Here is a 12080-nt window from a genome sequence, read left to right as displayed (position 1 = left end):
AGCATGGGAGCAAAGTGGGAGAGGTGTTCTACTGTTTATGCATATAATACATAAGATTATTTTTTTTCCTGTTCTTTTAACTTTAATATTTATAAGTGTTGGTTAAGCTGTGCAATGATGTTGCTTCTCTTTTTCTGCACTTTTTTTTTTCCCATCCATGTTTCCTTATAGGGATATCCTAGCTAGAAACAAGATCTCTGATTTCTTCCTAAATTTTTCAGGCCATCTTTCTTCCTTCTCCTCCCTTCCCTCCATTATAAGGCACTCTGTCATCCCACAAATGTGGAGAGTGGTGTGAGTCTGCTATGTGGCGTAATAAAGGTTTTGGACCTTGGAGAATCCATCTTACTATCAGTCCAGAGTTCACAGAATCACAGAATTGTCTAGGTTGGAAAAGACCTTGAAGATCATCCAGTCCAACCATCAACCCAACATTAACAGTTCAGAGAGTTGGAGTGGTGTTATGGACAGATAGCTCTTCTGTATCAGTCATACTCTAGATGAGACATGATTTTACTCTGCCTTGTGGTCTTACAACTTTCTTACTGACAGGATTAACTGTCTGAATTGGAAGTAATTAGAAACTATTCTCTTCCCAGAAATATTCCCAGATGCCAAACATTTTTTCAGAAGGCTTTAGATGTCAAGCAAAACCCAAACATATACCCTGGAGTTTCCTTGACAAAAAAGCCACTATCTAAGAATTTCAGTTTAGTTAACCAATTTACCATTTTAAAATGTGTTGAAGGAATTTTTTGAACTCGTTATAATCTTAACAGAATTGAGCAGTATATGCCTTCAGGCTCAGAGCTTGGGCAATGCCAACCAGCTCCTGTATCTTGGATGTTCTGCACAAGTTTTAAGTGGGAGTGGAATATTTTCCCTTTCAAATTCATGCACCCTGGAGAAAATAATTTCAGCCATTCTCTGAAAATCCTGGGGCAGAAAAGGTATTTGCTTGGCCCCAAGAGCCCTATAGAAGATTGCTATGACTGTATTTCCTTTGCTGTGCATCTATTAATTTTGATTTGCTCTTTACCACAAAATAGCAGAGCAGAAATTATTCTTGCATGTATGCATCCGCAATGAGATCCTGCACGCAGGACAGCAGTGGTTCTCCCACATGTTGGTATCTCCACAGTTGTAGGTGGGAGGGCAAGGGGCAGGATTTGTCCTATAATACAAAGTACTATGAGATACAGTACATAGTCATAAACCCTGTAAGGTTACAGCTTTGATAGTGCCTCTGGCTGGGAGGAACATCTGGTTCGTCATATGTCTAGAGCCAAAAGGGTATGTTTCTGCTTATTGTTTAGAGATTATAACTGAAGAGACGTGCAGGGGTTAAACCTGAAGTATGTGACAAAAGGAAAATAGTACATTGCTGTTTCACTGCAAAATTAGGTGTTCATAAGCACTTCTCAACTCCTGATGTAAAATAACTTGCAATTAAAGGAAGAGGAAAAAACAAGTTTAGGTAGGGCAGAAATTAAAGATTTATTTGGAAAAAAAAGATGTCAGTTTTCTATTTCATGGAGCTATTATCAAAGAAAAAAGGAAGTCCTTGAGTGAATCTTAAATCCTTCAGCTAGGCATGTATGACATCAGCAAGTGAACTGAACAGCTATGGTATCTTTCTGTTGCGAACTGAAACTAGGGAAAAATATCTCTGAATAGATCCCAAACCACCAGAACAAAGTAAAATCCATTTTCCTTTCTCATCTTAATTGCAGTGAAACACGTAAAACACCTGTTCCTTCACCTTAACAGTTAATATACATTTCTATTTTTGGCACTTCTGTACCCCTCTCCTTTCCTGCAGTGCTGTGTATCTCATATTTGAACTGCTGCTGCTTCTGTTGCATGCTGGCAAATCGAAGAGAACCAAGGAGTTAAATTTCAGAACAGGAGAAGAGGAGGTGAGCTGTCTGCTACAGTAGTTTACTGCAGCTTCCTTTCATACTGACACATATGTAGTTTGTGGTGACAGTGCTAAAGAACTGCAGACAGGCACTTAGCAGACTGGATGTGAGCTGGATGCAAAGATGCCTCACCCTGGACTTCCTGCTGGCAGTATGTAAATACACCTGCAGACTGGCCACACTGGGTGGTTTTTTTTTTTTTCAGAAGGCAGCATGAGAGGACCTGACAAAGCAACAGCATAGTTGAGAGACCTTAACCAGCATTAGATTTGTATCTCAGTTGTGGGGGAAGTTTTTTGGTATTTTTTTGTGCGCTGCATATTCAGACTGAAATCTTCATCACTACAATGTTTGCCTCTATCTGGTATGCCAAGAAGCTGGGACGCAGGTTTGTGCATAACGCCAGGAAAGCAAAAACAGAGAAGGTATGTTCCTAGTGGGAATATAAAGCCTTATGTCTCATGCAAGCTGCCTGCTGGCATCCTGTTGTGTGTCTGGTTAGCTTTTTTAATACCCTGAAAAACGATCTATTGCTATTCATGATTTCACGCAAGAATCGTTGACTACTTTGCATATTATTAAATACCGGGGAGAAGATCCTTTCAAAAGTCTTTATGCCCTCTTTTATTTATTTTTTTTGCAAGATAAACAGCTGTACATCTGATATGTTGTGTGTTAAGGGAGCACTCCAGTGAACTTGTTGCTGTGCTGCATTATTTTTACTAGTACAGTATTAGGCTCTTAAACAACCATTGATTGTTTGCTGCTTGTATATTTTTTCTAGTGTGGGACTAATGAGAGTGTAATAACATGTTAAGAATTTATAATATTTGGGAATTTTGTTTCATGATACTTGTTGAAACTGTGCTGCAGCATGGATCCCTTTTATCTAAAAAGATACAGGTATGTAAAAATGGTCAGTACTATCTTTCAGTATTTTCTTCGCAAAAAATTTAACTATGTTTAACCAGCTGTTTTCTGGAGGTTCTTGTAGGTAAGATTCTTGTGCCTTCTTTCTCCATGAGCAAAACTTAAGCTGTTTTAGAATTTGCAGTAATGATAATTGGGGGTTATCAAGGCAATTGCCTTTTGTTCTAAATATAGAAAGCATTTAGTTAGTAGACCCGCATTCCAGTTTTGACTTAATTAACATACAAACCATTTTCAAAATGGGACTAATTCCTCTTTCATAAACTCAGCATTAGACTGGGGGAAAAAACTTCAATGTAATGTTATAAAGTTACCTCATTAGTCTGGTAATGATGGCTTCCTCTTCTTGCTGTCTTTGATGTAAGTCAACAAATTTATAAATGGGTTGCTTTATTATTTCTTTGGTATGTCTTATGCTGCGTAATACAGCCACCAATCCACTAAGTGATTGTCCATTGCCTGAATTCCTCTGTAACTGGAAAAGCTCTTCACCTAGAGAAAATGATCAGCAAAAATACATTATATTTATGGTTGAGGAGGAGATAATGGGCAGCGATTTGCTTTTTCTGCAAAATATTCCCAGTAGTTAAAAAGGTGATGTGTGGTAATTTTGGAATTGAAACATCCAAGCCATTGGGAAGTTGTCCAAATAATAATGATTTATATATTTCACATCATATGCATGAGGGAAAATAGAAATGCAGATAGCTATACATGGGACTGTCAAACTTTCTTTGTTGTTAATCATATTTCAACAAAGAGGGGATCATATGAACTCTCCTGCTGTTTGTGTGTTGCTATGGGAGGAAAAAAAGTTGCAGACTGGATCTTGGTTAGTCCTGAGGGGCTCCCTCCAGAGGAACATTTGCTTTCAGGCTTCCTCCAAGATGACAGAGGCAGGATGAGTGGACACATTCCACTCCTGACACAGTGGGGCTCACTCAGCAGCTTTAAAAACAGATTTAGTATGGGTTGTTTAAAGCGTGTATGTGTATAGATTATTCCAATAACCTTGAAAAAATTCATAAAACAGTGCCAGAGTATTCACTAAGAAAATACATTCTTCTCTATAGAGTCTTGTAACAGAGACTAAAAAAATGCTTTAAAAATATTGTCTCTTTTTCTCTTTGTCTTAAGGTATTTGAAATATTTCTGTATAAATCTATTATAATACTACTTATTCAGCTCTATAGGACTTACAAAATAATCAAGACAGCTGAGGTCTGTGCTATTCAAGCTTTGAAGCCATACCTCATAATTTTTAGAGAAAAGCTTTCTTTGAATGTTTTTTGAACATGCTACTAGCATATTTGCAAGGGAATTTTATTTTTGCCAGAAGACAGTAAGTATGCAAGAAAACATCTCATAAAATGATAACTTAAAGTGTCTTATATCAAAAATAAAATTTCTTTCTTGGAGCTTTATTCCACAGTCAGGGTTCACTTTTAATTTTTTTTTTTGTTTGTTTCCATAAATCAATGGTGTACTCCAGCAAAGGCAGAAAATCCCATTCGTAGCAGGATGCTATTTCAATAAGTGCTATTGATGATTGGAAGCTGATCAACACTGACATCTTCAGTACAATACCTTGATAACAGGAGAACACAGATATGAAAACAGGTCTATCAAATAGCAAATTAAAAATAACATTTAGCTGCATGGCTTGTTTTCGTTTAGTCTTTTCTTGTTTAATGGTTGAACAATCAAATTATTATGCCGTTTTACCTTACATATTTTTTTCTGGAATAATAATTAGCTTTTTCTCTGTGTGCATGATCTGAATTAAATGTTTTCTTAATGTGCTTTTGGAGGTAATAATATACAGCAATAATTTCTGATAGACTATGTGTGCAAAAAGAGTTTCTTGCAGATAAAATCTGGATAGCAGGGATCAGAAGAGTATGGCTCCATAAAGTATTTTTCTATTATGCTTAGCTTCTTTGGATGAGTACAAGTCAAGAATTTTTTTTAAGAAGCATTTCTAAGAAACATAAATTTTCTATAAGCCTATTTGTTTTCTTAGGAACAGGGAGAAAACTGGGGGGTGACATGACAGGAGAGGGTTATAGCATGGACTCATGTGCGCACACACATATGCACAAGCTGATAGTGTGGTTGCTTAAAATGTCAGAACTTTGGGCCGGAATTGTGCACAGGACTTGAACTTAGATCTCCCAGGTGACTGTTTAGAGGAGCAGAGTTTCCAAGGTGCAAAACAGAGCATGCAGTGCCAGGGGGTGCACGCAAAGGCAAGGAAAAGGATGGTGATTGGGGCAGTCCTTTGTGGGAAGATCTAAGAAGGCATTGATGTGACAGTGTGGTGCTCCTCTGTGTGTGCTGTGCACCTGCATGAGGGTGTCTGGTTGTGGTGATGTGGGTGGGCTTGGCCCCCCGTGTCTCCAGAGCTCCCCATCTTTTCCTACACTCCCATCCCCATACCTCCTGATACCTCCCAGCTCCTCATCTCCCCATATCTGAATATGGCAGACCCTGCTTGTTCTTGATACTGTGAGCCCTGCAGAATTGCAGCCCGAGGACTAGGGGGTCTCAGGAGCCAGAACTTGGCCTGTGCTGGAGAAGCTATTTTTGGGCTTGGTGAAAGGCAAAGGTAAAGGGTACTAGTAAGTGGCAAAGAGTTGGGAGACCAAAGGGTGGAGGTGGACTTGTTCTCATTAAGACCTGTGGTAGCTCCTGGGGCTGGTTTTCTTATCTCCGTAACCAGTACCTGCTGTTGAGTGCCAGCACTGCCTCTCCTGGCCTGCATTTCCAGTCCTTGTTTCCCCTCCAGCCTGGCATTTCCTTGGAGACTGTGGTCATGTGAGTCGCACTCTGTGGTAGGGCACTGTCTCATTGACTCCCACACAAAACTTAAGGACTTCATGGTAGATATTAGGCTCCTAAAACCCAGACACGAACTGTTAAAATTTCATCTGGAGAGTAGAGAAAACATCTGGGAAGAACTAGATGAACAGCAGCCTTAGGTGTCCTAAACATGGTGATAACGATACTTTCAAGTTAAGTAGTGTGCATCAGCATTGTTATTTGAATCATATTTTTATGATATATTGAAAAGCCTTAATTCAGAAATGGAACAAAATGTTTTTAAAAACCTTAAAACTTAAAAAAATGAAACTCTTTTTTTCCAACCAGTCCTGGCTAAAACTTCTTTTCTCTATAAGTAAAATGGGATAATGCCTATTAATTGCTCTTAATGTTCTCATTTTGCCAGGGAAAATTCAAGCATGTCAGAGTTCCTTATACTTTACTTTTTTTATTAGACTGGATCATAAACTCTTTCCAGCAAATATTTCAGTTGTTATCTACAAGTTCTATCTCAATTTGGTTGTCTTGGCTTCATTGCTACTGTTACTCTTGCCCTCAAGTAGCGAGATATTTAGTGCACAGGAAATGCTGCCACTAATACTGCCTGAAAACAACCAAACTCCTTTCAAGTCAGCTCTGCTCTTACCTGGTTTATTAAAGTTATTAAAATGCTTTGAGTTTGTCACATGAAAGAATTATTGCTGTAAGAGTAAACGTGATCATTTGAACATCGGAACTAGAATAACTTAAGGCAAAGATTGATGTCTTGAATTTTTCTCATTAAACCACAATCAAGCAGAAATCAAGATATGTTAACTGCATGTGGTTATGCTATAAAAATAAGTGCTCTAAATGATTGGAAGAGGTACAGAAAAGTAACTGAGCAATTAATCATGTTGATCTGAGAGGGTAAGCTAAAGCAGTGTGAAAAAGCTTCTGATAATACTTCACTATATTGATAGAATTTGGGTTTCAAGGTTCAGTATTAAAAGTGAGGAAAGACTTGCCAAAGTCACCCTATCATTTAATTTCAATGGGGAAGTTGAATACTGTTTTTACTGCTTGTTCAGAAATGGGACATGTTTCAACCATGAGACCCAAATTATAAACACTGTTAGAATTAGTCATGTTGTTGAGTTTTTACATCTGAAGACAACAATCACTTTAAAATGAGGTTTCTCCTTGTGCATTATTTTTGGGAGCAAAACATCAGGTAAAGTGTTTAAATGAGTTGACCTTCACCATCCTTTTGCAGAATAACATTGTTAGAATTCTTTTTCTAGCTTTTAAATACCAGAGTGCTCATATGGTGATACCGGTTCTAAGAACTGATGTCCTGTATTTGTAAATATATGTTTTACCCCAGAAAGTTTAGTTCATCATTCCTGTTTTCCTCATTTATTTATTTTATAATTCAAGATAGGAGCAATTTAACTTTTAAAAATGGGTGTATTTATAATGATACAAATAGCATGCCGTTTCTGGACTATCAGTTGTAAATAAAAATAAAGATTACTCATAAGCAACATTCACAAACTGAACATTATCATTTTAAGTGAGTAGTTTTAAATTTAATGTAGTGCAGACTTGATAAGTAGAACATAGCCCAGCAGACATTTTTGCATTCTGTGTGCCTGTGTTTAGAGCTGTTTCAGGAAAATAGAGTATCTTTGGTAGACCGTCAGCCTACAATGAAATATTTGCAAAAAGACAGGAAAATTTGCCTTACGAGGTTAACAAAAGTGGGTGTGTAAGAAAAAAAATGTCTGTAAATGCAGGCTTATTAATCATTTTTCTGACAGTGTCCTGACAATAGCAACAATTAACTCTTCATGTTAGGATGATGCTTGATATCTAGATCATTCTCATATCTGTATTTTAATTTAGCTAATTGCAGAGTAGGCTGTTCTAGGCTATGTATTCTTGTTTCATTTTTACTTTGTTTACAAGTAGCTGCCCAGCAATCTAATTTGAAAGAGATAAGCAGTTCACTTGAAACAGTAATTACTCACAACATAGAATAGAAACTATGTGATTAAGAAATCATAACACATAATACCAGATAAACACATTTTTCCATACATTAGTTTTAGATATATATAATTCCAAACAAGATGAACTCTCTCTTTCCTTCAATATTTGCATGTATACCTTAAATTTCTTAACAAGTGCTCTCTTTCAAACCAGAGTTTACCAAATTATTTCCAGTCCGCTGGGATTCCGACGAAGTGATAAAACTTGCAGGTCTAGTTATTGCCTTGGCTAAAGGTGAAATGACTTCTTCGCTAAGGGACATCTCCTGCAGCTGCCAAATGCTGTAAGGGTGGATGGATAGTTCACTTGTGTTTGGGCAAAGGAGGGCCCACATTGACCAGATTCAATGGGATGACAAAAGTACATCACTTATTTGTAGAACTACCTGTTCGAACAGATACTGGAGATATCTCAGACCCCTGGAGGAATCTTTTCAAATGGACTTTGTAAGTGCTCTATTTTACAGTTTTATGGAGAGATCTTATCTTTTCACACATAACTGTGTGGAGAAAAATATGTGAGTGTTCCTGTATTCAGAGCTCGTTGTGCTTTTTGCCTTAGCACAGCTGCAATTCTAAGACATTTTCTTATATTGTGATTTAATCCAGAAACATAGCTACTCAACTCCTTCCCCCCCCCCCACTTTTTATTTGCAGTTGGTTATAATCCCATATGTGCCATGATTAATATATAACAGTAGGGATAAGCTGCTTAAGTAGAGATTTATTATGCTTATAACTCACTTCCCCCTCACAATCATATTAATAATAATAATAAATAAATTCAACTAATCTTGAAAAAATGCAAGAGTGATGTTTTAAAATAAGATACTGATCAACAGTAAACTACTGAAGTTAATCCTTTGCAATCCTTTATTTCAAAGTAATCTTTTTCTTTTTTTCATCTGTGAGGGATTTTGCTCTTATTTTGCTCGCCCATTCCATCTGCATAGGCCCAGCACCTACCTATAGCAATTAATGAGCAATAAGGCTGACTCCTGCTTTAAATTAGTTTTTGTTCATTGAAGACATATCTGTTAATCAGCCATAGGTCAACTCTTTGTAAAGAACAGAATATCTTCTCTCTTTTGCGCCAATTTAATCTAAGAGGACTCTAAATTAATCTTAGCTGGCTGCCATACACTGACGATGCCTCTTCTCTTTCCCCCACGCATTGTCATTCTGGCATACACACTGCTGTATGTATTTGCCTGTCAGGTACAACAAGGTCTTTAATTCATGATCCATAGGTGTCTACGGTACGTCACTTAAAACAGTTTTTCCTTTGTTGATTTAGCCAGTGTTGTGCTCATCTTAGAAACGGGGTAAGTAACTTTTCCAGTTAAATTTCATGTTGTTTTTGGACAGACAGGAAGACATTCAGAAGACAACTGCCACACTGATGGTTGTGTTAATTGCTACTCTGAATGCTCATGCTGTGACTCAAATGGAATCAGTTTGGGTCTACTTCTAATGAATAAGTGGGTTTAGGGTACAAGCTACTCTGTTTTTTCAAAGAAAAAATTTTTCTCAATTTCTGTTTCCTGTTTTCATTCAGTAAATAATTTATCATCTCACCCTTGTTTTGTTTTTTTTTTTAAAGAGAAAAGTAGTATATCTACTGTATTTGTATCTTTAGTTGGATTTTCCACACTTGGTCTACATTGTATATCATGTTCTGTTAAATCCCAGGGTGTAGATTGTGACTATAATATTTAATTCATAAGATGCTCATTATTTTATTGGAATTGTTTTCTTTGCATTTTTATGCAGTGTTCAAGTATATTATGAAAATGGCTCGTGTGACGTGCAAGTATGATTATTGTTTTTTTGGCATTACTTGCCTCTCTGTCCTGCATATGCAATTCAAACCAGCACATAATAAAATAGTTGTTTGATTTGCATTCTGAACTGCATTTGGCATCACTCGCTATGTTTGCAAATAGAGATCAGTTTGAAACACTGACAAGAAACAATCTGTCCTTTGGCATTAGAGTCCCTGGAGAAAACTGAGATGAGAATTCTCTCACTAGTTCCTAAGGTAGATTATCAAATTATACTTTACATGTTTTTAATATACATGTGGGCCATTACAGCTGGTATGTACGTAACTTGCTCCTGTTGGAAGGCACCCTGCCAAAGACGTGTGTGTGCAAACAGCTTTAATAACATTTAGAATTATTGTCATGTAATATGATTCTCAAGACAGTTTATTTTAAAGGAGGGACTATTTTTTTATGGTGCAAAAGAATTTCTCTGCCATACACCTCTTGAAATGTTGATGCATGTCAGGGAAAGCTTGGTTACAGCTTTAATATATGTTAACAGCTTCAGATGAGCAATGTGAAGAATCGGGGGATTAGCTGGTTCGTGCAGTATGAGAGTTTTTACCACCATGAAGGAGGCCCAAATGTCATGTGAAGCATTCACGAACTGTTCTGAAGACTGAAGCTCTCTTTCACAACAGCTTACATACAGCTTAGAAAACAGCCAAACAAGGTTCCCCATGTTTCCCACCCCACACAAATTGCAAATCTGTTCAGAAATGACAGCCTTTAGATACAGAGAAAGTCTGTGAAGCTACATGGCTTGCACAACTTCTAGCTCTTCTGAGATGACTGGTGATGATACCAGCGCTATGTCAAATGACTCATTATGTTCAGCTATCGTATTAGTTAAACAATTAGTTAATCTTAGCCAGTATTAACTAGTCTGAGGCTATCACATGCCTTTCATGAAGTCAGCAGTGCAATAACTTTGTCATTATTAAAGTGGAAATGGATTTGAACAGTAAACTTTGCATGAAAACCTTGTATTTCAGTCCTAGACCAAGAATGTCTTCAATTTACTTCAGTCTGTCTTCCATTAAGTTCTTCTTTCATATTCCATGCAGTGATGTGTAACTGAGCATGGGTTGATTAATGCTAGTGATATCACTCATCTTATTTTTAAAATGTTTACCTTACAAGTTACCTTGAGAAGCGAGGTCATATCATTAGGATAACATATTAGATGCTGAAGTGTAGCAAGAGGCCCACTACCAAACGTATAGTTCTTTACTCTGTTTCGAGTCTTGAATAACTATAGCAGGCAATTTTACAAATCTATGAAATATTCTTTAGCCTTTAGACATAAAGAAGTTGTGTTTTACTCATTTTCTGAATATGATACTGTTTTCCAGTTAGCCAGTGAGTTATGTATACATAGTTGCAGGTTTTTTTGCTGACAACTTTTCTAAAGATTTTAGGTGAATTATTTTTTACAAGACTGTCGTGTACTTTTATAAGGTAGCAAAAGATCAGGCTATTCTATATTATTAATAAAACCATCTTGGCAGTTGAGAAATATCAATTTGCTGTTTTGAACTAGATGTTCAAGATTAAGTGCAAGCGATACTGTTGCTACTCTGTTTTCAGGACTACACTTACAGTCTGATCATTGTTTTGTTTGGTGTGATACTCTACTGAATGAGCCTTCCTCTTGAAATGGGACACACTGTTATTATTCTTAACTTCCTCCAGCCTATATTGCTTTGCTCACTCCGTTCTTCACATTTATTTTTGTTCAAATGGTAAAAAAAAGTCTCTGCCTTCCTCTTTTGAGAGCCATGTTATTTGAGTCAGTGAGACAATAGGAAGGAATAGTTTTAAAAAAAAGAAAAATAAAAAGATAACTCGTCCATCTTTCTATACATTTAACAACTTCTGAAACATTCAGCTACATTTATTGACCTAAGAATATCTGTTTTGAAAGCTCACCTTAAATAGGTATGCTGCATATTATAATTTGCTGTTGAGGTTCAACACTGGGAAGGGTATATCCATGTTGAGATGGCTTGAGAAAAGGTCTGTGTGCAATTTCCTAAACTGCTTATGAGCCAAAATTTGTAATGTAAATCTGGATGTATAAATGCAAATTCATTTTAAAAATTGTACCTGGAAGGTTTTGAAAACTGAATCTGAAACAAAGAATTATGTAGATGCGCACAAGAAAGTTAAAACACTCTAATTACTCTAATTAGAGATGGTACTGTTAGCAAGACAATTATATTGCAAATGCAAAAAAAATCCTGCTGTAAAGAATATAATGCTTTTTTCGTCCAAATTCTATTTATTATAAGTGGCATATGAAGTGCATTGTGTTTTCAATTAATTTAAAATGCCATTTTAAAATTATTTCTGTTGAAAGTCCTGTGGGGAACAGACTTAACAGTAAATAGCAAACTGGATAGCCAGATACATGATTCTTCAATTAACTGGTAAGTACAAACCCCACAAAATGGAGCATGTTTCCTACCACTTGTTTTAGAAATTTACCATTACTGTCCACAATACAGTTAAGACTTTTATTGCTTAAAAGATTGTTTAATTTC

At 36.6% G+C, this 12080-nt stretch overlaps 1 protein-coding gene across 22 annotated transcripts in view; it reads left to right on the top strand.

The window, feature by feature from the left end:
* The window catches only part of DLG2 (discs large MAGUK scaffold protein 2), a 1055297-nt gene that overhangs the window by 522042 nt on the left and 521175 nt on the right, over positions 1 to 12080 (top strand). For 2 of the 22 annotated variants that reach the window (XM_074860372.1, XM_074860368.1), the window contains exon 1: positions 2039 to 2347. The exons of 18 other annotated variants lie outside the window; for them this stretch is intronic. In XM_074860372.1, coding sequence (XP_074716473.1) covers positions 2270 to 2347 — 78 coding nt within the window. In that variant the 5' untranslated portion in view covers positions 2039 to 2269. Of the gene's footprint in view, positions 1 to 2038; positions 2348 to 2751; positions 2826 to 12080 lie in introns of those variants that run through there. 2 more of the 22 variants (XM_074860370.1, XM_074860367.1) reach the window with 2 other exon arrangements.

Source organism: Strix uralensis, chromosome 2, assembly GCF_047716275.1.
Source record: "Strix uralensis isolate ZFMK-TIS-50842 chromosome 2, bStrUra1, whole genome shotgun sequence".
NCBI classification, from domain to species: domain Eukaryota; kingdom Metazoa; phylum Chordata; class Aves; order Strigiformes; family Strigidae; genus Strix; species Strix uralensis.
Note: the sequence above shows the minus strand (reverse complement) of the source record. Positions and strands in the feature narration are given on the sequence as shown.